Source organism: Chrysemys picta, chromosome 7 (assembly GCF_011386835.1).
Source record: "Chrysemys picta bellii isolate R12L10 chromosome 7, ASM1138683v2, whole genome shotgun sequence".
In the NCBI taxonomy this organism is placed as follows: domain Eukaryota; kingdom Metazoa; phylum Chordata; order Testudines; family Emydidae; genus Chrysemys; species Chrysemys picta.
In genome coordinates this window covers 123,648,634-123,673,346 of record NC_088797.1, presented here as the reverse complement: position 1 = coordinate 123,673,346, position 24,713 = coordinate 123,648,634, and the positions used below count along the sequence as shown (strand labels likewise).

At 42.7% G+C, this 24,713-nt stretch overlaps 1 protein-coding gene across 11 annotated transcripts in view; it reads right to left on the bottom strand.

Annotated features, from left to right (window-relative positions):
* STN1 (STN1 subunit of CST complex) overlaps positions 1–24,713 on the bottom strand; it is an 83,386-nt gene that overhangs the window by 40,731 nt on the left and 17,942 nt on the right. For all 11 annotated transcript variants that reach the window (XM_042855205.2, XM_042855207.2, XM_042855202.2 and 8 more), the window contains 7 exons: positions 23,361–23,492; positions 20,242–20,426; positions 13,347–13,442; positions 10,182–10,253; positions 6,851–7,009; positions 3,780–3,891; positions 946–1,114 (listed from right to left, as the gene is read on the bottom strand). In XM_042855205.2, the coding sequence (XP_042711139.1) occupies positions 946–1,114; positions 3,780–3,891; positions 6,851–7,009; positions 10,182–10,253; positions 13,347–13,442; positions 20,242–20,374 (741 nt within the window). In that variant the 5' untranslated portion in view covers positions 20,375–20,426; positions 23,361–23,492. The remainder of the gene's footprint in view (positions 1–945; positions 1,115–3,779; positions 3,892–6,850; positions 7,010–10,181; positions 10,254–13,346; positions 13,443–20,241; positions 20,427–23,360; positions 23,493–24,713) is intronic.

Sequence of the window (24,713 nt, the reverse complement as noted above, 5' to 3'; positions counted from 1 at the left end):
GAACTAGAATTAATTTGCAAATTGGACACCATTAAATTAGGCTTGAATAAAGACTGGGAGTGGATGAGTCATTACACAAACTAAAAAACTATTTCCCCATGTTAATTTCCCCCCTACTGTTACTCACACCTTCTTGTCAACTGTTTGAAATGGGCCATCCTGATTATCACTACAAAAAATTTTTTTTCTCCTGCTGATAATAGCCCACCTTATACACACACACACACACACACACACACCCCTCTCTACCCAGATATAACGCTGTCCTCAGGAGCCAAAGAATCTTACCGCATTATAGGTGAAACCGTGTTATATCAAACTTGCTTTGATCCGCCGGAGTGCGCAGCCCCGCCCCCCCGGAGTGCTGCTTTACCGCATTCGTGTTATATCAGGTCGCGTTATATCGGGGTAGAGGTGTATATATCTTACTACTGTATTTTCCACTGCATACATCTGATGAAGTGGGCTTTAGCCCACGAAAGCTTATGCTCAAATAAATGTGTTAGTCTCTAAAGTGCCACAAGTACTCCTCGTTCTTTTTGCTGATACAGACTAACACGGCTACCACTCTGAAACCAGTGCCTTCAAGAGATCTCATACACGGTTATTTCCACTGTGTATCTAGTTTTCATAGATCTATGAAAGTTAGAGTTTGAACAGAGCCTTTATTAGATTATGTAGTATACCCCTGCCGCTAGCATAATATTGTTCCCTACAATAGAGTTTTCCGGCTCTGCTCTACAGCCCCATTTTAAATGCCTAAAGTTACAGGGCTTCCCAGGTATTGTCAATAATTCATGCCTATAGCTAAAGGTCAGGAATTGGCACCTAAATGTGCAGAAATGGTTGAAAACCCAAGACATTTCCACTTGCACAAATCTGATAGCAAGCATGAAGCACTATTTTCCTACTCAGCAATCAAAAGCCAGCAATTACTGCACTTACCTGCTGAGAGTCAGTCCTGGACACAGGCTGACTGGCCAATGACACCAAATCGTCAACTGTTTCCAGCTCCTGTTGGTAAAAGGTCTGAATTCTGTTCTCCAATAAGAAGTCTTTCACTTTCTCGCTCAGCAAGTCAATTGAGCTTCTAAGGTTCAGACCACCTGGGGCACTATAGGAATACAAAGCTTTTGTCACAAAACAAAAAGTACATAGCCAAGTTTTTCAAAAACAGGCACCAGTTCAGAGGGTGGGATTTTCAAATGTGCCTAAGCAGAAGTCAATAGAATCATAGAATCTCAGGGTTGGAAGGGACCTCAGGAGGTCATCTAGTCCAACCCCCAGCTCAAAGCAGGACCAATCCCCAGACAGATTTTTACCCCAGTTCCCTAAATAACCCCCTCAAGGATTGAGCTCCCAACCCTGAGTTTAGTAGGCCAATGCTCAAACCACTGAGCTATCCCTCCCCCACTGAGCTATCCTTGTGTACTTCGTTAGGTGCTCTTGGAAAATCTCACCACTACATCCTTATTTAGGCACCAAAATAAACAGCCTGATTTTCATGTGTGCCAAGTATTCGGCAGCTCCCATAGAAGACAGGCGATATAATAATGTTGTGATTTTAAGGTCTGATCTCTCATGATCTATGGTGTCAAGAAAAAGATCTCAGACCATTGGAAAGGGGGATTCATAGCTTTCTGATGGAATAAAGCTTCTGATTCTAGTCCATGGAAGCTGCTGGGTGCTCAGCACTTTTGAGATCCAGCTACTTGTTTAGGCGCCCATTGTTGAAAATCTTGACCATTTATATAGATGCTCACACAGAGTAGGAAAACCTATCTGACAAATTGTATTCATTTTGCAACTTCCTTCTGATGCTAGCCCATATTTTCCTCACAAGTACTACTAACATCTTAAACTTGGGGGAAGAATTACAAGTTGTCATTTTCCCCACTTAACTCTGCTAGAAAAACACTATTTTCTCCTTTACTCTCTCTCCACGCCCAATCCCCAAAACGAGGAATGTCTACCCCCAAAGTTACGCAGATCTGAGGCACAGGATGACATTCCTTCCTGGACCAGTGACAGGTCTAAATATCTGCTCTCTTTCAACCCATCAGGGCTAGAAACAGGAGCTTTACACCAGTTGAGAGAGCTAGGAATCCTCCTTTCTAAAAGCATTACATTTTTGTTGCTAGATAGATGTAGGCTGATCACAAAATATTCGTAGAGTTCAAGACCAGAAGGACCATCAAATCATCTCGTCTGACTTCCTGTATATCACAGGCCATTAAGTTTCACCTACTTAGCCCTGTATGGATTCCAGTAACTTGCATCTAGCTAAAGTTTATCTTCTAGAAGGGCACCTAGTCTTGACTTGAAGACTTCAAGAGAAATGGAGAATCCATCACACTCCTTGGTAGTTTGTTCTAATGGTGAATCACCCTCACAGTTAAAAAAATATCACAGGTAAAATACCTCCCTATTCCTATCCTTGGATGTATAGACCGAGGAATAGTGATTAGCTTTTTTGACACAACATTGCACTGGGAGCAACCCCTCTCCCCCAGGTGTACATGCACCTCTGCCAATAGAAGAGAGCTTGTGTTGTTGTTCAGCTATGCTGGCAGAAGAAATCCTGTCGGCTTACGCTGCGTCTCCAACCATGGGACTCTGCCAGCATAGCTATGCCAGCAAACATCTGTAGTATAGACAAGTCCTGGGTGTGAGTGACACATACACACGCCTCCCCTCTTTCACAATTTCTAAAGAGCTGTAAGTATGTAAATCCATTGATTCATGGTTGAATATTGGTGACATTATAACAGAATTCTTGGAAACCTTCACAATCCATCACTAACTGCAAGCACTCAGCAGCTGAATTTCCAGTGATCTGCCACACACCATCCATCCATCTCCTTGATGCTCATCCCCTACAACAACCCTCCACCATTCCTTCCATAACAACTTTTTCAAGGTTATTTCCATCTCTATGCCTAATATGACCAAAGGACATAAGTTTGCATCTGTTGATTTCTGACACTAGGGTCTGCTTCTCTCCAATAATATTTCGAACACAGGTATTTGTCTTCATGCAAGAGCCTTTGCCAGCACCACATTTCAAAAGCTTACATTTTTTTCCTGTCAGCAGTAAAGCTTCCCATGATTCACATCCATAAATCTCTATGGAGAAAGTTAGGCTTTTCACCAGTCAGACCTTTATACATTGAGATGCCATATTTTTTCCACACTTAAGGGAGGCCCATAGCTTAGCAAGCCAATCCTTAGTTTTCTTCCTTGGAACAGCCTCTCTGGTTGGATATATATGATCTCAGATAATTAAATTAATCTACTGCCTCTACAACTTCTCCGTTAATCATCGTGCCCACTTGCATCCTGTTTTTGTTAGCTGTGTCAACGCATATGCATTTTGTTTTCATCACATTCAGGAACAGTCCATATTCCTCACTAGCTGTTTTTACAGACTCTCACATTTGCTGTAGTATCACATCAGTGGCTGGAGCAAAGAATGTTGTGTCAAAGGGCTGTACCCTCCAAAGAAATTAGTTCATACTTTTAGTTGTGTATGTGCAGAGGTGGGGTTAATGGGAGATGTCTTCTAATGTTTCCTGTTTTGGTCTCCCGCCCCAAAAGATCTTGGCCATGAAAATCTAAAGGGCAGCCTTTTCCAGTGCAAGAGCACGCTGCACAACAGCCTTTGCTTTTAATCTGGTTACCATGACATTCATCTCCACGATGGAGATCCACATTCAGTTCTGCTAAGGGGTGTGGGTATTTCACACCTAGCTGGACACCAACATCAGTATCCTGTTTACCTCTGTGCCTCCTCTGGGATTTTGAAAGGCTTATCATAAACTTCTCTATAGAGGCATGGGAGCTCCAACATCCTTGAAATCTGAACCTCACACATAGGATCATCCACTTTATCTGCAAGGGGGGGGGGAACAAAAATTCACAAACATGACCAGGACTTCAATATTAATTCACTAGATGAGCATAGCTGAGCTGCTACAATACTACATATACACTGGAACAGCACAAGAGAGTTTCTCATGCCAAACATAGCTGGCACATTTTGTTCTCTGCTATTCTACAATAAAGAAAAAATGTTTTATGTTATTACTTAACCAAAAGGCAACCATAAACCAAGTGCTTTTTATCTTGCAAAGAAGCAAATGATTGTTATGATAGTTTGGGGAATGGATGTGTCCAGTTTTGAATTGGTTTTATGAACACTGTTTGCACTTATTACAGTCATTCTGAATTGGATCACCCATTAGATAGCAGGATGCTGACATGCAGTGAAGAGCTATGTGTGGGAAGGTGTGACAAAGCAATCAAGAGGCCATCAGCATTGAATGACCCTCCCCAGGTGGAACAATGGGTTCCTATCTGCAAGGCCTTGCAGGTAGTCTCTGCACAGAAACCTGTTTGGGGAGAAAGGGGAGCTGGATTCCTCCCTAGCCTGAGCACATGGCTTGAAGAGCTGCAGTTTCCTCATTTGCCTATCTGACAGAAGGGCAGAGACTATTTTAAAAGATGTGCCTCTTCAAGTCAAACAGAAGACCCAGAAGCAGAAGCACCAATATAGGAGGGGCCAGGGGGCCATGGCCCTCCCACTTTTAAAAAGCTGGGAGGCCTGGACTATCCACTTTGGTAGCCGTCCTACCTCCCCCCATCCCAGCCAGGCCAGGGAGCCTGGGAAGCTGTGGGGGCCATGGACCCTCCACCTGCCTCAGGTAGTGGGGGGGTGGGGGGGGGGAAGAGGGTCAAGAGCAGCTCCCGGCCCATGTCCCCATCCCACAGGGCCCCCCCGCCCAGGGCAGGAGGGTCCACCCCACCCCACAGCTGCCCACGTGGCTTTTACCATAGTCGGGCTGCAGCCCCCCCAACCAGAGCCAGGTCCAGGTAAGAGCAGTGTGCAGCGCACAGGCAGTTATAGGGAACTGTGGACCCTCCTGCCCTGGGTCCATGGCTCCTGGCCTGCTCCGGCTTCTTGCTTTGCTGGGGGCAGGGCCTCAGGCAGAAGGGGAAGGGAAGGGGGCCCTGCCCCTCCCCCCCCACTTTTGGGCAGGCTCTGCCACCCTTGCACAGAAGAAGGGACCTTGCCTCCTTAATGGACATGAATCAAATAGAGAGACTCACAGAAAGGGCTGAGATCAGACAGAAAAGGATTGCATTCAGTAGCTTGTTTTCCATTTATCTGTAACTCTCTTGTGCTTTCTAAGCGTAAGGAGAGTGAGTATGAGAGTGTGTCAGTCTTAGGGCATGTCTACATTACGATCCAGCAGGGGTCGATTTATCGAGTCTAGTGTAGACGCGATAAATCAACCACCGAGCACTCTTCCGTCGACTCCGGTATTCCACCAGAGTGAGAAGTGTAGGCTGAGTCGACGGGGGAGCGTCAGCCATCGACTTACTACAGTGAAGACATCGCGGTAAGTAGATCGAAATACGACGACTTCAGCTACGTTATTCACGTAGCTAACATTGCATAACTTAGATCGATTCCCCCCCACCCGCTCCCCCAGTTTAGACCAGGCTACGAAATTCCTTTGCTAAGCCTGTGTTTCCACGCTTTACTGCCATGTGGTCCCTGAAGGATGCAGGAAACCAGAGCTCACACTGCCACATGAATTCTGGGGTGTGGGGGGGGAGGAGAACATGTCTAAACAACTGGGGGGCTCGGGAGGGCTGTGGCACTAGTTCCAGGGTCCAGGCAGCTGGACTTGGTGGGGGTCCCTGCTGTCAAACAGGGGGACTGAACCCAAGACCCCCAGAACTAGGAACTGTGACCGGTCACTATCCAGACCCAGGTGGTTTCTCAGCACATGGGATTGAGCAGTTGGATCCCATTACAACAAATTAGTGTCAGTCTAGAAAATGAGACTGGACCAGGTTGTGACAACTGTCACCTATTTTTCCAAAGTGATGTGGATCTGGGTGAAATGCAGTGTAAATGATCCACAATTTACATTGCAAGACTTTAGGAAGGTCCTTTCCCTAAGTCAAAGAAAACTGAAGTTGAATACTGAAACCACCATAACAAAGATCACAGTATCTGGATAGCATCCTTATACACATTATGGTTATTATCTTCAAGAATAAACTGTATGTTGGGTTTTTTTTTAGAACAGTGGCTCTCAACCTTTCCAGACTACTGTACCCCTTTCAGGAGTCTGATTTGTCTTGTGTACCCTGAAATTTCACCCAACTTAAAAACTATTTGCTTACAAAAATCAGACATAAAAATACAAAAGTGTACAGCACGCTATATAACGCGGTTGCAGCCATGGATCCCAAATTTAATTACTTTAATTGCAATCATTTTAACGCTGTTCCCGCGTTAATGCAGTACCGCGCATGAATCCCAAATCCCGCGTTCTAGCGAGGGTCCGGTGTAATTATATAATAAATCAACTGGAATTCAAATATTGTACTTACTTTTCAGTGTATAGTATATAGAGAAGTATAAAAAAGTCACTGTCTGTATGAAATTTTAGTTTGTACTGACTGTTAGTGCTTTTAATGTAGCCTGTTGTAAAACTAGGCAAATATCTAGATGAGTTGATGTACCCTTGTAAGACCTCTGTGTACCCGATTGAGAACCACTGTTTTAGAACATCTACAAAGAAGAGTCATGTTGTTCAGTGAACCGTACCGTGGGACTAAGATTATGTTGCTTATTAAAAACACATTCAGTTTGACCTCGAGAATTACAATGCAGAAGTATTAGATCAGAAATCATATCAAACATAGGATGTATGAAATGCTCTGAGATAAAGCTGAAGCGAAGCTAATAACTTAATATCCAGCACTGTGATCTTGTCACAAGTTCACTTAAGTGTTGTGTTGTGGTTATTTAAGAGAAACCGATACTGCTCACAATAGATGGAGGCCTGAATTTCTCGCTGCTCTCTGTAGATTCGGATATGACCTCGGACCCTGACAACATCCCCAATTTCCAGCTTGGTTTTCTGGAGCACCTCTTCCTGGAGCTTCTTCATCTGTTCAACTAGATCACTGCTGCAAGATGTGCCTAGTCCTGATGCAAAAGATGTTGGGAAATCAGAGATAAGTCTTAGAATGATGCTTTCGTTGTTACAATTTCAAGGCAGAGTTATCACAGAAGATCAGCTAAGAGGAGACGGTTACTTAACCTGTGCAGTAGTTGAGGTTCTTCAAGATGCGTGTCCCTGTGGGTGCTCCACTTCAGGTGTCAGTGCGTCCCGGCACCGTTGATTTGAGATTTTTGGTAGTAGTGTCCATCTGGGTCGTGCATGCGCAGTGAGACGTTGGCACCTCATCAAGTGCATGCGTGACCCGACGCCCTCTGTTCCTTCTCTACAGTACAGTCCATACTGCGAACTCCGAAGTAAAGGCGAGAAGAGTGGGTAGTGGAGCACACAGAGGGACACACATCTTAAAGAACCTCAGCTACTGCACAGAGTGAGTAATCTTCTCTTCTTCTCCAAGTGCTGTCCCTGTGGGTGCACCACTTCAGGTGACTGAAGAGCAGCGCCCTTGTGTGGATGGAAGGGGCTTCGGAGTTGTATGCACAGTGGAGGCTAGCACTGTGAGACCTAGCATTGTGTCTGAGCTTGAACCTTGAGTAATTGCATAATGGTTCGTAAATGTGTGTTCAGAGGCCCAGTGGCCGCTCTGCATATGTCTATGACTCGTACGTTATTTAAGAAAGCTATTGAGGTAGACACTCATCTTGTTGAATGGGCGCTGATCCCTGATGGGAGCTCTGTTTTGTGCTGTTGATAACACACATGGATGCAATTGGAGATTCATTTCAATCGTCTCTGTGTGGATATTGCAGAGCCCTTGGAACATTGTGTTGTGGAAACAAAAAGTCAGGGGGATTTTCAGAAGGGCTATGTTCTGTCCAGGTAGAATATCAATGTGTGCCTGACATCTAAAGTATGCCTCTTGTGTTTTCCCATGGGGTTTGGGATAAAATTTAGACAGGTGAATCGGTTGATTGAAGTGTAAAGAGGAATTTTTTTTTTCCAAAAGGAAAAAGGAGATGGGAAACTATTAACAAACTAAAACTTAAATATCACTAATTAATTCAAACTATTTCTAATTATTTTCCTATGCTGTCGTCGACACTGCTACGGAGCTCCATTTCAGGCTGAGAACAGTTGAGAAGGAACTGAGGGGGTCAGGGCGCATGCGTGCTAGATGTGGCTCCAACGGCGCCGCAATACAATCACTGTGCATGCGCAATCCAGAGGGACACTGCTACTCCGATCAATGGCACCAGGACGCACAGACACCTGAAATGGAGCACCCACAGGAACAGCACTTGAAGAAGAACCTAAGTTTCATGGTGCCATCTTATTAAAGAGGGCAGCATGCTTGGCATCATTGGAGTTCCCAGGCAGCACATCTCTGATGTGTCCGTTTTTAGTTTAAGGCTCTGCAGTTACTTATTTGTTTTTTTAAAAAACTATTCAGGTATTGTTCTTCATGGAAAAACACATCTCAATTTCTCACCAGGAACATACCCTGAACTGTGATCAAAAACAAAGATTTTAATTGTAAATTCGGCATCCCTTGCAGACTGTTAGGCTCAGCAAAATCAGCAGCGCTGTCATATAGGGGGAGGGATAGCTCAGTGGTTTGAGCATTGGCCTACTAAACCCAGAGTTGTGAGTTCAATCCTTGAGGGGGCCACTTAGGGATCTGGGGCAAAATCAGTACTTGGTCCTGCTAGTGAAAGCAGCAGGCTAGACTCGATGACCTTTCAGGGTCCCTTCCAGTTCTATGAGATAGGAAGGAATATCTCCATATAGAAGGGAAAGCCTGAGTCATCTGAGGTAACACAAAAGCAGTCATGTGGTGCCATTTTGTGCCTGTAATGATGTGAATGTATCTTGACAGATCTTCACATTTATGTAACACCTTTGCTTGAGAGTCAAGCTGATTCCTTAATTGTATGAAACCTAAAGCATGATCCTGGCAGCTACAATCATGGCTGCAGCAGGCTGGAAAAGAATCTGCCTGTTTCTTCCAACAGACGGTTTTATAAATTATAAGCTATTTTACCAATGGAAAGAGATTATCCAAAGAAAACAGATCATATTCTACAAAAAAGGTAGCAGCACCATTTGCTAACCTGCTCAGAACGAACACAGACTAATACACCTTCCAGAAGAAACTTGGTGGCCTTATTGGCGTATTAGATTTTGGAAATTAATGCTTTACCTTGATATATTTATTTGGGAGTGACACATGCATTAAAATCAGCTCTGTTAAACACACAGGGCCAAATTATCTACTGGTGTAAATGAGCACCGTTCCACTGACTTCAAAAGTCTTCCACCCATTTACACCAGCAGAGAATTCCCCCTCTCCCCCAACGTATAACTGACCTCAAGGGTGACAGTGTGATATCAGTTATAAATGTGTCTGATCTAGAGCCTCTTGAATTCAGTGCAAGACTTCAATGGACTTTTCCACACCCCTAATCTGAGTGTAAAGCAGTTAAGGGAGTAGCAAGGGGGGAAATGCCTTAGGAAAGGAAGCCAGACATAAGTAAACAATTTCACTACTACTGATCTCCAAGGACTGCATCACCACTTTTTTGCAGATTTGGAACAGTTCAGCTCACTGAACAATTTCCTTCATGTTTTCAGGTGGTTATAGGCTATTTTCATGGCACTCAATGATGGCCACATACATGTGGGAGCAGGAAAAACAAATATCCACACAAACTGAAAAATGGTGGGCACACACATGCATGATGTATCAGAGAAAAAACAGAACAGGCCACAAAAGTCAACTGGTTCGGTTTGCAAATTGCAGCTGTAACAAATGGCAAGTTTCCAAGATATTTTTTTTTTTAACCAGATGAGGTCACACAATGGGCCATAGGAAGAAAATTCTTTGTACTGTCAAACAAACGCTACATTACTCTGATAAGCAGTGGTACTAATGGTCATAGATGCAATGTTATTGTTGGCATCACCATTAGTAACAGCACAAGACGACTGTATAGGGAGAAACTATGTTACAGGGTAAGCCTCTCAAAGCAGCCCAGACTATAGGATGTACTTGTAAATATTCTTTGTGCCTGTGAATGCAATTTGCTCTTGTGTTGACTTGATAATTTACCATACAATCTGAAAAAAGAAAAAAAAAACCCACACAAATGGAAGTGTTATTAAGTCACAGCTGAAAACTGTTATGTACTCATACATTACCTGAGAAAGGCTTTTCTGCTTCCCTGGGATTTTTCCAGCAGATGCAGTTTATGACCCCAGTACTGTCATCCACTGTAAGAGAATTGCAGTAATCAAGGAAACAATTGGTCTTGGCATTCCAAGAGATCTTAACCCACAGCACAGCCCTACTTGTTTTGTCAGTACCCCTTTGGCTCAGCCATAGAAGGACACGTTATTTGCATTATTTTTCTAAATAGTATAATACTTCATCTTATTCTGAATCACGTGCCAAAAGTAGTCCTCAATTTAGACTTTTGCAGCATCCTCTCTCTGCATCTATTGAAAATTGCACTGCAAATGTTAACTCAAATATTTTAAGTAAAATCATAAACACACTGAAACAAAACCCACCTACCATATTCTGCACATCTACAGCCCCTTTCATCTTAGAGTATCTTATATTAATTAGGCCTTACAAAATCCACACAATGTAGGCAAGTATTACTACCCTTTAACATTTAGACTGTAAATTCTTTGGGACCAGACCATGTCTTTGTGTGTATGTATGTACAGCACCTAGTACAATCCTGATTCAATGCCTCTAGGTGTTATTGCACTATATTATATATAAAAATGAAGTTAATGGAAGCAGAAAGGGGTTTAAACTAACATTTTCAAAAGTAGCTTCTAATTTTGAGTGGTCAACTCAAGGCAGCTTGGGTCACATTTTCAGGAGTGCTGAGCATCCATAAATTATTATCACTGCGCTGCTTGGCACCTCCAGCCCTATATCTCAAGTTGGGCAGCCAAAACAATTGAGGCTCTCAAGATCAGAGGCCACTTTGGAGAATGCTGGTTTGACTCGTCCAGGGTTACACAGCAAGACAGCCACAGTCAGAAATAAGCTTTGGGAGTCCTGACTCCCACTCCTCTTCAACTAACCATGATGAAACTAGGTATTCTCTCAGAGACAGCAGAGGACACACCAATGTTCTCAATACAACTCTTTTTCCCCTGCCCCCATTCCAATTCTTTTTTAAAAGGTCAGAAATAGAGCTGTCAGACCTGAGGCAGAAAGATGGTCTTAGAGTTAAAGAATGGTACTGAGATATACAGGTTCTGATCCTGCCAAACAGAATTCTACCATGACCTTGGGAAAGTCACTTAGGCCAAGATTTACGAAGCTGGGTTCCTAGAGTTTGGCCCCTATATCTATATTTAAGCACAGAAATAAGTGGTCTGATTTACAGAACGCTGAGCACTCACAGCTGCCCCCTGAATTCTAAGTTTTGGCCTTTACCTCTGTGCCTCATTCCCCATCCAAGCCCCATTTGCTGATTGGGGGCAATTTACCCATTTTAAGGTGTGCAGCAAGGCTTAATTCAATGTTTTTAAAGTACTTTAAGATTCTCAGATGGACTAAGTCACAGAACTGCAAAGTGAAAGAGACAACCCTCACAAATGCAGCCATGTATTTAGGGAAGAGATTTTTCAGAAGCACAAATGGTAGTGAAGGCCCTAACTACCACTGACTTTCAAAAAGAGTTAGGCATCTAGCTGCCATTTGTGCCTTTGACAAGTCTTCTCCACCGTTGTTCCAACTGCTCAAATATCTTGGCAAAAGTTGAATGCAAAAAGGTAGGAGGAGAGCAGGCTAGATGATAGCTCTATTCAAACCTGCTGACCTAGCATTCGAGACCTTAAGTCCACACATTCTCAGGTTCTTTTGTTTTTATTCTTCTGTATCCTGCACTGGTCAGATGTCTTGAGCTATCTTAGACCAATATGTGGAACCCCCTTTCCCTTCAAATGTTCTTGCAAACTCAGATCCTTTTATTATTATACTGCAGCAGCATCCAACCATACCAACTGCTTGCCAAAAACAGAGCAGACAGAGACAGACAATCTAAACACAGGAGACACTTTAGTATTTGAAGTGATGTCCAATACAAGATCTCATTAGATTTCGGACTTCACTTTCACCACGGATCATCCTTCCACCTCTTATTTTAGGTATTTACATGGTCCCTATTACCATAGCAGCTGAGTATTTCACAGTCTTTAATCTCTCCTCACAACACCCCTACGAGGCAGGAAGTGTTATAATCCCCATTTTACAGATGGGGAACAGAGGTACAAGAGATTAAGTGACTCACCCAAACCCATACAGGAAAACTTTGGCGAAGCAGGGAACTGGATGGTGATCTCCCCAGTCCCAGGCATATGCCATAACCACTGTCCCATCCCACCCTTCCTCTCCTCAGGTGCCCCCGCCAACCTGATGTGCCATCACTATTCCAGTGTGCCCTTCTTTACAGCAGAAATTCCAATTTAGTACAAGGGCCTGGCAGGAGAGTTTAAAAAAAAAAAAAAAAAGCTAGGTTAGTGAAAATGTCTGAAGTTTGGGAGAAGTTGGAGTGGAGGGGAGAAGCTCCTTGTGGATGAAGGTAAGGACTGGTGCACTGGGGAAGCATAAATATTCTATTATGAGTGGGGTAGAGAGCAAGTGACTCGTCTTATTGAACAGCAACCTTTCAGTCAGTAAATAGCATGGGTGGATTCAGAATCCCAATTAGCACGCCTTTGCAAAACAGGATGGCTAAGGCCCAGTTTTTTAAAGCTATCTGGCACCTACAGATGCAAATAGGCACCCAGTGGATTTTCAAAAGCTCCTACCCACCTAAATGCCAATGGGAAAATTCCACTAGACACCTATCTGCATTTTTGCACATCTAAATACCTTTAAAACTCTGGTCCTAAGACATGGGGGCAAAAGGGAAAAAAAACTAGAAGGGATCCCTTCATGCTAGTAAGGAGAAAAGGGAAGTGACTTCCTCTTTGCAGAAACCATCAGATCTATTTACATTTGATAAGAGTTTTGCATACAAGTTAAGAGCAAGAGTCTGTGTTCCTGGATTCTATTCCCTGCTCTGACTCACCCAAGGCCACACAGCAAATCAATGATACTTAATCATGCTTCCTTAGCTTCCCCACCTGAAAAACAGGGATAATACTTTCTTGCCTTTTTAAAGTGCTTTGAAATCTTCGTCTGAAATGTGTTATAAAACAGTGAAAAGTATAATCAAGAAAGAGTGTCTTTTCAAGAACAGACAATGGTCCAAACCAATGAGACAACTTCTAGGTTCTAACGGTTATGAAGGTTGGAATCCAGGAAATGCTAAGAAACAAAAAAACTCTTCTTACCTCCATAGTTATAGAAGGCATCTCGTTCTTTTGTTAGAACCACTGTCCCAACAACATCCACCTGTCTTATTGGATGTCCATTATAAAAGAATATACCTATGGAGAAAGACACAGAATATTTCCGTTAAGTGTGACCGAATACTGCTTGCAGGAGTTCTACATTGGTTAGCCATTCACGTCATTAGAAAGAGGATCCTCTTGTTCTTTTAATGAGTTTTAAAGTTAGCAAATATTTACTTATATCAAAAATACCTGATCGATGAAAATGGGAAAAAATAGTAGTACTAGTTCACTGAGTACACTGAGGCACAGTACTAGTGCCACACACTTAAAAGGAGATGTCAACAGTTTTGAATTTTGTAGTCAGACACTACAGGTCTTCATAATTTGATCCTCTCTCTCCTTTCTTGAATATTTTGACTAGCTGCAAAATAGTTAAATGTGATTTTATTTGTCATCATTAGGCTTCAGAGTAAATGTTCTTTTAAATAAATATGAGCAGTTTATACATCTCCCTGTACTTCTGTTTGAGGCTGTCTACAGATTGAGGCAGAAATCACTGAATCTTTTAAATTTTTAAGGCTATTTTCACAACCAAAAGGGTTAAGGAAGGGACCATTTAAAATAGACAAACTTAGATTCTGAAGCACAAGATGCAGGTATCAGGGGAAACTACTAGCTCATTTAACCACTGCAACCAGTCCCCCCATAAAATATCCCTTCCAGACTTCATTTCTATGCTTCTATGAAACAGACTTTGATAACGCTTTTCAGTATCAAAATATGTCTGAGAAACCTCAAAGTCCTTTTGTCAGCTTCTGCCCAGCATTCACTTAAGAAATACAGAAGCCACTATGACCACCCAATACCTTTATCGAGAAACAAAATGAAAAACGCTTAAGTAAAACACTCATGCGACATGCCAAATATACAACCACAGAATGCATTAGTGCTCATACCATCAGAACAACACACTATGTAGAAAGGAGAGAAGGTAATTCAAGAGATTTAAATAACCTGGACTGCTAATTATTTTAAATGCATATATTACAGTATCTTCCATTTCAAAAGATTGCAGCCCCACTGAGATGCAGACCCATATGATATGGGCAGCTGGCAACTAGCATACGACACACTGAACAAAACTAGGAATTGGAGAGGGAAAGATTTGGCTCAAGACACCAAGGCAAATCCCTAACCTTATGAAGGAAGACATGGGATATTTTAATGCACATACAAGAGTCAGGAGGTCAGTTTAATGTGTGGAATCAAAACTGATTAAAACCCTAAAATAACCTATTCTACATAGCCAGAGACATAGCCTGAACAGGTCTTCAATAACCTTCAATGGGCCTGGAATTAACTTCTTCACATTTCTGAGTCACAGGCAAGTTTTCAAGGTGATGCACAAGTGTTTAGCCACACAATTTATATGGAAGTTGTGCTGACAAAAGCTCACAACATGCATTGAAGAATTATCCACTGCTGTGATCTCAGAGTTGGGTGTATTTGTTGTGCAGCTGCAGATCAGGGCTAGAGTAGGAAACATTAGGACTGGGAATGGCTGAGCCATTACAAACATTGACTCTATCTCCCCTTGTAAGTACTCTCACACTTATTATCAAACTGTCTGTACTGGGCTAGCTTGATTATCACTTCAAAAGTTTTTTTTCTCTTAATTAATTGGCCTCTCAGAGTTGGTAAGACAACTCCCACCTGTTTATGCTCTCTGTATGTGTGTATATATATCTCCTCAATATATGTTCCATTCTATATGCATCCGAAGAAGTGGGCTGTAGTCCATGAAAGCTTATGCTCTAATAAATTTGTTAGTCTCTAAGGTGCCACAAGTACTCTTGTTCTTCTTTTTGCGGATACAGACTAACACGGCTGTTACTCTGAAACCTGTCATTTACAGGACTGACCACTTTCCTTTTGTCTTCTCCCTATGTTTAATCATAAACAACAATTAATGCTTATATAGAAACTCTTCCAAGGATGCCAAGGCAGTTTATATACAGTAATTATACTTCACCACCCTTGACATAGGCAAATATTACCACCATTATGTTTCAGCTGCACTGTAAACATCTCAGGGCAGGGACTGTGCCTTGCTTCACTTTTGTACAGTGCAGAGGCAGTCCTCGGTACATTATTCTGCCCTTTTCACAGATGGGAACATTGAGGCACAGAATGACTAAGTTGTGCAGCTGGGAATAGATCTGGGAGTCCTGACTCCCAATCCCTATAAGAACATACAGAAAGCCACCTCACTGAGATTTAAACAGCATTTGCCAGCATTTCTTTAAAGGGTGACATACTGGTGTTTTATATTGTTGAGTTATTTAACTGGATGGTTTGAGGAACTAAATCAGGAGTTTCTCCATCTCTAGGTCACTGGTTCAAACTCTGCTCAGAATGGTAGCTATCAAAATCCATTACCAGCTACCAGTCACCCTGTGGCCTGCATGAGGTGAAGGATATTCTCAATCAAGCTCTTAGTAAACAGCTATATACATTTATAATTTTTAAATTCTCCACTACAGTTATTTCTGATATAACTCACATGCTTTATTCTGCAGCATTTGACTTTGTTTCTTGAAGGGAAAGAAGGTAAGGCGAGAAGCAGTGTGAAGGAGACATAAATCTTAGTTGGACACTCCATGTCTCTACACACATGCAGAGAGCAGGTCATGTCAACTCAGAAGGACCCAGAAGTTTCCAGAACAGGGTGTGGCAGTGACTTGATGCGTTCAACAGCTGTTTGGAGGCCGTACATGATGTGTTCACTGTGGGCAACCCAACTGGATGGGTCACCCTTGGAGAGCTGAGCTGAGCTGAGGTGTGTGTGTGTGTGTGTGTGTGTGTGTGTGTGTGTGTGTGTGTGTGTGTGTGTGTGTGTGTGTGTGTGTGTGTGTGTGTGATAAATATAAGAGTTACAGACAGCTCTGTAGACTGTCAGTGGCTGATCTATGCAGGACCAAGACATATGTCTGTCTGCTGTGAGAATTGGGTCTCAGTCCCTGCACCTCTTTGGATACAGGCTACAGTCTTCTGTTTCACCACCACCTGAGAGAACCAGTGAGCCAGTAAACCAGAGCCTGGAATGGTGTTGGTTGTGGAGATCCCCTGACAGGATTCTGAAGTGTTTAAAAGGACTGAGATTCTGCCATTTCTCAAGCGCTGAAAAGTCCACGACACACATTCCATACTATCAGAGGGGTAGCCGTGTTTGCGGCTTTTACAGATCCAGACTAAAGAGTCCTGTGGCACCTTATAGACTAACAGACGTATTGGAGCATGAGCTTTCGTGGGTGAATACCCACTTCATCAGATGCATGTGATCCGACGAAGTGGGTATTCACCCACGAAAGCTCATGCTCCAATACGTCTGTTAGTCTATAAGGTGCCACAGGACTCTTTGCTATTCCATACTATGGTCACACTATAAAGACTGAGAAATCACTCACAATCAGAGGAGACGTGTTTTGATGTGTGTGCACTGAAGTATAGAAAATGTTATGCTGAAAACTTGTATTTGAATGTTTGTTACAGAAACAAAAAGGGGTAAAGTCAATATATTAAACACCAGTAGATGTACTGTCTAGTAGCTTTGTTTAAAAGTTATGTATAATATCCAAAAACTTATTTACAAGGTTTTGAGTGCACCATGTTTACACTTTCTAAGCAAAACAGAATACTCTTTGAAAATTCCCTGGAAATTATTAATATCCATTTATTGGGTTTTACATACTATAACCCTAAGATTTAACTCTGTGTAATGCTTTCCGAGAAGTCTTGAAGAGACAGAACTTTGGCCTGTGCTTCTAGAAAAAGTTGCTGAGGTGCAGGAAGAAGGGAGTGTATAGTTCTACAGAATATAGCCTGTATACAGAGTTATCTAGTATATAGCCTGGCCATCACTCTGTCCCCATTACAAAGACTGTCTGAACAGAGGTATAATGGATAGATCAGACATGTGGAACTGCCCGCTGACCTCTTTAGGGTCAGGGATCTTAAAAGTTTTGCTAAAAGCTGGAGCCCCGTATCTTTAACTGAGCAGTACAAAATCATAGAAGCATAGAATCTTTAATGACTGCTGTTCGTGAACCTGCTTTTATACTATTCATAGCTTCCCTTTTTTGTTGATAAGGTGCTGTCACACTGCAGAGTCAGTGCAGCTAGCCAGATTACTTTAACACTGAAAAAGAGGCTCATTTCCATGCTGTAATTACATTGTGTTGTTGCGTTTGACACCCACTCTCATTTCAAGGCATCTGGGGCATCACAATTGCTGCTTTTATCTGGGTGGTTTTCAGCCTTCATGTCACCATATACAACAGGAGAGAAGCTGGCTGGGTTTACATGTTTTCCCCAGTGCTGTTCTAAGGGATTAGTCATGGTTTCCTAGAATCCTAGCAGTTAGACCTGGAAAAAGACTTATTAGATCATTTAGTTCATACTCCCAGTGCCAGTGCAGGATCATTCCATACAGCACATTCTTTAGTGAGCTGTACAATCCCGACATAAATAAATTTGAGTGATGGGCCTTCCGGCCCTTCCCTAGGGAGTCTGTTTCACAATCAAACAGATCTGACTGCAAGGATGTTTTCCCATAAGTTCAGCCTATGTTTACTTTTTAATTTCCTCCCATTGCTCTTTGTGCCGACCTAAGTCATTCCCAATTATCATTAATGACTGGTTTTTAGCCAATTATATACTTAACAGCATCTGGTCTTTAAGAAAACCATTAGAGGGGGGAATTTTGGCAGCAAATGTATACATTGCCCATCCCGTTCCCCCACCAGCCTCCCACCGAACACTTATTTGTGTATGGTTCTATTCCTATGGCATTGAATGTGGGGGGAAAAGACATGCTGGAAGGACCTGTGATAGTTCATATAGTGAATGTGCACACGTGCACCCCCCACCAAAGAGATGGACAAGAGAATTAGGATTGTTTGTTCCATAACTTTTCATCCTTATATGGCACTGCAAAGTCTGTTAATATACACACATGTACATGTGTGCGCACACACACACACACCTGCAATGACCTTGGTTGTGCAAAGAGACAAATCCACAGGAAGTGGGGAAAACTTGCATGCCCCAATTTTGAAAGGGTGGCATCTTTATGAGCACCTTATTTATAAGATTAATGACAAAAATTGTGGCAGATGAGGAATCTCTCTCAAATAAAACCTCATGGCATACAAATGAGAAATACAAGAACATATTTGGGAGAGGAAGAAGTGCTGTAGTTGTCTAGGACGTTAAAAGAAGAGCAAGAGTATGTTTGTTGATGATCATAAAATTTTTATTCTTCCACTGTGTGCTATTATTAATTGTTTTGCAGAAGCATCTAGAAGCCCCAGGCTTGGGCCAGGACCCCACTGTGCTAGGTGATGTACAACACACAGAACAGAGAGAGACAGTCTCTGTATTATTGTTTTTAAATCAAGAAAAGATTAAGTAATTAAAGATGACAGTCTGTCAATTCTTTGAAGGCAAGGACATTCTTTTCATTGAAGTTTGCATAGCACCTAGCACAATGGGGCCATTATCTCAGATTTTAAAATACAAGATTAACCATCAGAAGTAACTCCATATTTGGTCACTGCCCCAGGTCAACAGGTTCTTTGAAAACACCCATCATATCTATTTCCACAGAAGTAAATATGCTGGGTCTTGTACACTCCATGTTGTCCCTAAGGGCACAACACTAGATGTCAGGAGACCATAACAAAGCCAGTTCTTGCCTTCCGGAAGGAGACTAGCGTCATTCCTATTGTCAATGAAAAGTTAATATATTAACAAAAATCAAGAGCAGTGCTTCAAGGGTAAAGCATGCCAAGGACCTTCTTTTATTCAAGGGGATAAATATATATACCTAGCTTTTCTTGTAGATAAACCTACTCAGGACCAGCTGGTTTTCATGATTAACTCTCTAGGTTTCCCTATGGGTTTTCCTTCCCTTGTCCCTCCCCACAAGAACAGTCTTAAGTCCTGCCCGAAATAGTTTGGGGTACATAGACCCCATTACAGCCTGTTTAGGTTCTTCCTAGTGATAACAGCAACCCAATGTCAGCCCTGTGCTGCATTAGAAAATGTATATATGTGGGCGATATTGGCTGGAGCTCCACAGGAAACAGACAGCAAAGCATACAATTTCAAACAATGGTTAGGAAATAAAAGGTGTGGCATAAGAGTCAGCACAGAAACTAGAATGAACCACAAGGCTTCCAAATACATGAAGTATCCTTCATTCATATTTAGAAACCAAACAGGCAAAACCCATTCCTATTTCCTACTACCTATGAATGTGCCCAGACAAAACACACTGCTTTTTTAAAACATTTAAATACAATAAAGTGGCCACCTTTCAACATGAAGGCAATAAAAGAAAAGTCTGGAAATCCTCCATAAACATTTTTAAATGGTTTGAGGGGGAGAAAGCATAACAATTTTTTTTAAACAATTAAGCTTTATTAGATCCCAACAACACACATACAGAGAAAGTTAGTGAAGCCTTTCTGCTGTGCCAAACAAGTCTCTTAATTTTAGAGAGATTTTTTCATACCAGTTAAAACAATGGAGAAGGCATCAGGTCTCCTAAGTTCCATTTCCAGCACTGCCACTACAATTCTACATAAATTAATACATGTCCTTTGACTTCTGTGTCTCAGCTGTTCTGATGGAGACAATACTGACCTACCTCACAGGAGTGTTGAGGACTCACTCATCAGCATTCAAAAAGACTCTGAGATCCTTGGACAGTCAGTGCTACATAACTAAGACTGCAACTTTGTAAAGCTGATACTGTTCTACAATAACACCCATTACTAATTAAACCCATTACATTTCAATACACACCAAAGAAATCAGACACACATACCTGGAACCTGCTTAGATTCTTTCATTTCCTTTATATCCTTAATGTAGAGTCTTGCAAATGCAGAAAAGACAGGATCCAACCCCCATAACAGGGAAGGCATCTCTGCTTCATACTTCACAGCGTCGGACTGCATTCAGAAACCAAGTGACCAATTCCCATGAACAAGGATTGCTGATGATCTTTATCTACACAGGTAAAAAGATGCTATTACATACAGCCCTCAGAAATTGATAGTGAGTTTCCGGAAACTGTAGCACAAAACATGGTAAAATATCTGCTGTCCTAGCTTACTTGAAGCGAGTGACCAGTAGTAGCACCAATAGCATTCTGCCATCAAATCATTCAAATTAAAACACAAATTAAGGGGATTTCCCTACAGAAGTACAATGATAGAAAGATGTCCAAAATATATTTCACTAATAGAGTTGGAGCATCACATGCCTTCTTTTTACCTTTTTTACTTTTCTATTTCTCTTTTTGTTTATGGTTTTCTTCCTCTTCCCCCTCACCCCATAAAAAAGTATCTTCCCCTATTCGTCTACTTGAATATTTTACTGAAAAATTATCTTATTTTATTGGAACAAAATGAAAGCAGCCACCTCTTCCCCATTTTGTACCACAAAACCTTCAATGCTTCATACTGGTTACCTCCCCTTCCCTTTCATTCTGATTACTGTCTTGTTCTCTTCTCTCACCACCATCATGACTAATTTAGACATCCCACGAGGCAGATAATTTCAGAAAACAGGTGTTCTGCCCAAAAATACCTGCCCGGGGACACCCAGTAGGAATTTTGAGCCTTAACATGCATTTTTGTTAACTTCCCCTTTGCTGGCATTTAACTTGTTCCTGTAAAGTACTCCAGGTTGCCCCAGAGTATGAAAGGAACGGTAAAAAATAGTTCTATTTGTCCCCTTTTGCTGGGGAAGAACAAAAGAGAATACCACTCTCCTTCAACCTCCCCAGTTTTAAGTGCAACAGTCATTCATGCTGGTATAAAGGTGAAGACATTTTTATTGCTTAAGTTCCTCAATGCAGCCACTCCCTTTTGTTTATGCAAAATTAATACCAGTTTGCTGTGCCTGGATTTATTTTTGTTTCCTCCTCCCACAGGCAACTCTACTTTCTTCCATGCTGACCCTTACATATGGAAGGCCTTCCAAAACCTACCCAACCACCCTCTCCTCATCAAATCCCTCCACGAAGTTAATGTCTCCCATGAAACCTACAAAGGTGTGAATTACATCAGGGGTCTTGACCTTTTTCTTTCTTATCCCCTGCCCCAACATTCTATAAAAACTCCACAGCCCACCTGTGCCACAATTGTTTTTCTGCATATAAAAGCCAGGGCCGGCATTAGGGTGTAGCAAACAGGGCAATTTCTCCCGGCCCCATGCTATAGGAGGTCCCGCAATGCTAAGTTGATTCAGCCCCAGGTGGCAGCGCTCGGGGCCCCGGGCTTCAGCCCCCCATGGTGGGGCTTTGGCTTTCTGCCCTGGGCCCCAGTGAGTCACGCTGGCCCTGCTTGCAGGACCCCCTGAAACCTGCTCACAGCCCCCAGGGAGCCCCAGACCCAGGGTTGAGAACCGCTGAACTACATGATGTTTAGATCAAACCCTACCAAGTAGCATACATGAACTAATTCAGTCACTGTATGATCTTATCAATTTAACTCTGGCCCACCTCACCCGTCCCTGTTCCTTTTTGGAGCTGTACTCACCATTGCTCATTATGCCTGTATGAAATCTAGATTGTAAGCTTTACAAAGCAAGGTTGTTGGCAAATTGTGTGTTTTGTACGGTACCTAGCACGCCTATAGGCATGGCAAAATTATTACTATCAGAGGTCAAAGCAAGAGATAAGAACAGCCATCCGAGTTCAAATGCCAGAGCTCAGGATCAAGACAGAGTCAGAGTGAGGAACTGGAGCCAAGGGACAGACGTGGAGTCAGAAAAGGCAGGAGCAGGGTTGTTTCAGAAGCAGTAGTAAGGCTGGGACAGGACTGGAACAAGGCAAGGTGCAGGGCAGGGTCTAGGTTGGAGCAGGACCGAAGCAGGGCTTGGAGCGAGGCAGAGAATTCACAGGCCTGTGCATTGAGCCAGCCAGAAAGTTACTGCCTGGCTTAAGATCTGGCCTGATAGCTTCCTCAGTGAACCAGGCAGTCTAGCTGACTCCTCAGACTGTCAGGAGTCTGAACAGGTACAGCCGCAGGGCCTTATTCCTGACACCAGATTAGAGTGAGGGGAAGCAGTTCCGCTTAACCCTCTCCCACCCAGAAGGAAGAAGGGTTAAGATATCATGCCTGTCTCATGATGCTATGATATAAACTATTCAATTTTAGGGGCACTTCTTCCCTGGAAAGTAACCTAACACAAGCAGATGGTTTTGGTTCCCTAGGGAAATTTTTCTTTTTGTATAAATCAGTATCTCCCAAACAAAAGTCATCAGGTATATTCCACACATTGAATTCCAGCATCTGTCACAATTTTACAATAGAAGACATTTCTCTGAGCCAAGCCCAAGATGACACTTCTAGACCTAAAAGCAACAAGGGAAGAGTTAGGCAACAAGCAGGTCTGACTACATTTTACTGCATCAATTCACATGTGCTGGGGGTGGAGCAGAAGAAGAAAGTCACCAGTGGCACACGTGAATCCCTGGGATAATTAATGAAGGACTTTCCATCAGTAGCCCTGGAAATAAGGAAGTATTTATGAGTTCAATAGCAATTACTGTATTTTAAGGATGGTCAAACATTCCCAAAATGTATATAGGCTGGACTGGCACTTTCCTGAAATCCTGGCCCCGTACACAGTTTGCATGAAGTGAAGTATCTGCCCCCAACTTTTCCTTCTCCCCCATCCAGCAGAGAGAAGGATCCAGCATGCATTGCTCTAATTTGAGCAGTTTACCCTGTTAGGGCCTACTTTGGCAATTCTTTGGTCCCCTAGAGATCTAAAGGAGAACACAAGTATACAGGGACTCATGATGCTATACCTCTCCACCCCTGCTGTGACTTCTATTCATCTAGTATCATGGATCTCCACAACAGTTCTGTATTGAATTATCCCGGTCATTCCTTATAAGCACATTGGGAACATACCACCATCTGGGCTTACCTTAAGAAAGGCCTCCCTTTTTCTCTCCTACTCCAAGAGAGGGATGGAAAAGAAACTTTTCAATGCACCTACTGGGCAATATTTTCATTACTTCATGCACATTTATAATGTCATTCACAAATGTGCTTCCGGCTAGGAGAAGAGAAGAAAGAAAAAATAAGTTAAAACAAATGCTGTCTGCCCTACCCATAGGAAACTTGACCCTAGCTCCAAGTACCTACCCATAGGAACCCTAACCCTAGGGCAGGGACCCCTACCCATAGGATCCCCTAACGCCTAGCTAAAGTACATGGTCTTCCTATGCCTGAAAATTGACACCGGAAGTTTTGACACCCGAGGCAGAGTATCCCAGGGGTTTATTAATTAGTAAGTCACCTGGGGAGAAAGTGGAACTTTCCATTATTCTAGTAGTGGCTTTAAACGCCTAATTAGCACTGGTTAATTGTTATCTGGAAGGAAGATAGCAGCTACCCTGTATACTGAAGGTTTAGGGACATAGCAGGTTCCCTGGAGATGTGTAGATATTTGTGCCATTATCGATCACAATGCTAACAGACAATTCTGAGTAGATGCTATGCACACTTAATACTTTAAATACCAAAATGCTGTGACAATTCTTAGCAATGTAAACACTACAGAGCCCCACCAAAAGGTTAGCCCCTCTTCGACTTCATTGCATACACATGGTGTAGACCTTAGGGCAGTGGTCCTCAAACTGTGAGGTGTGTCCCTATAGGGGGGTGTGGAGGACACAGTGGGGTCCAGGCCAACCCCCACAGGGGGCAGGGAAGGAACGTCACATAGCCCCATTCTGCCCCAAGCTCCGGTCCCAGCCTCAGCCCCTGGCTCTGACCACAGTGCAGCTCCACTCATGGCCCCGATCCTGGGTCCCCGGCTCCAGACGCTGGATCCCACGCGGGTGCACACAGATTCCATAATGGGTTGGGGGGGCACAACATAAAAAGTTTGGGGACCACTGTCTTAGGGATTTTGCTGTTGCAGTGTTAGAGCTTCAATCCTGCTGGAGGAAGAGAATGGCTTGGATGCATGAGTTTGTTAGATATAGAAAACATTTCTACTCCAGAGATAGATGGTACAGCCACAATAAAAACAAAAACAGGATAGTCCGCTGTTTGGAGCATTGTATCATGGTTCATAGATTTCAAGGCCAGAAGAGACCATTGGGATTATCTAGTCTGACTCCCTGTATAACACATGCCATAGAACTCCCAAAATCATTCCTAGAGCAGATCCTCTAGAAAAACATCAAATCTTGATTTTAAAATGGTCAGTGATGGAGAATCCACAGCGACCCTGGGTAAACTGTTCCAATGATTAATAACTCTGTTAAAA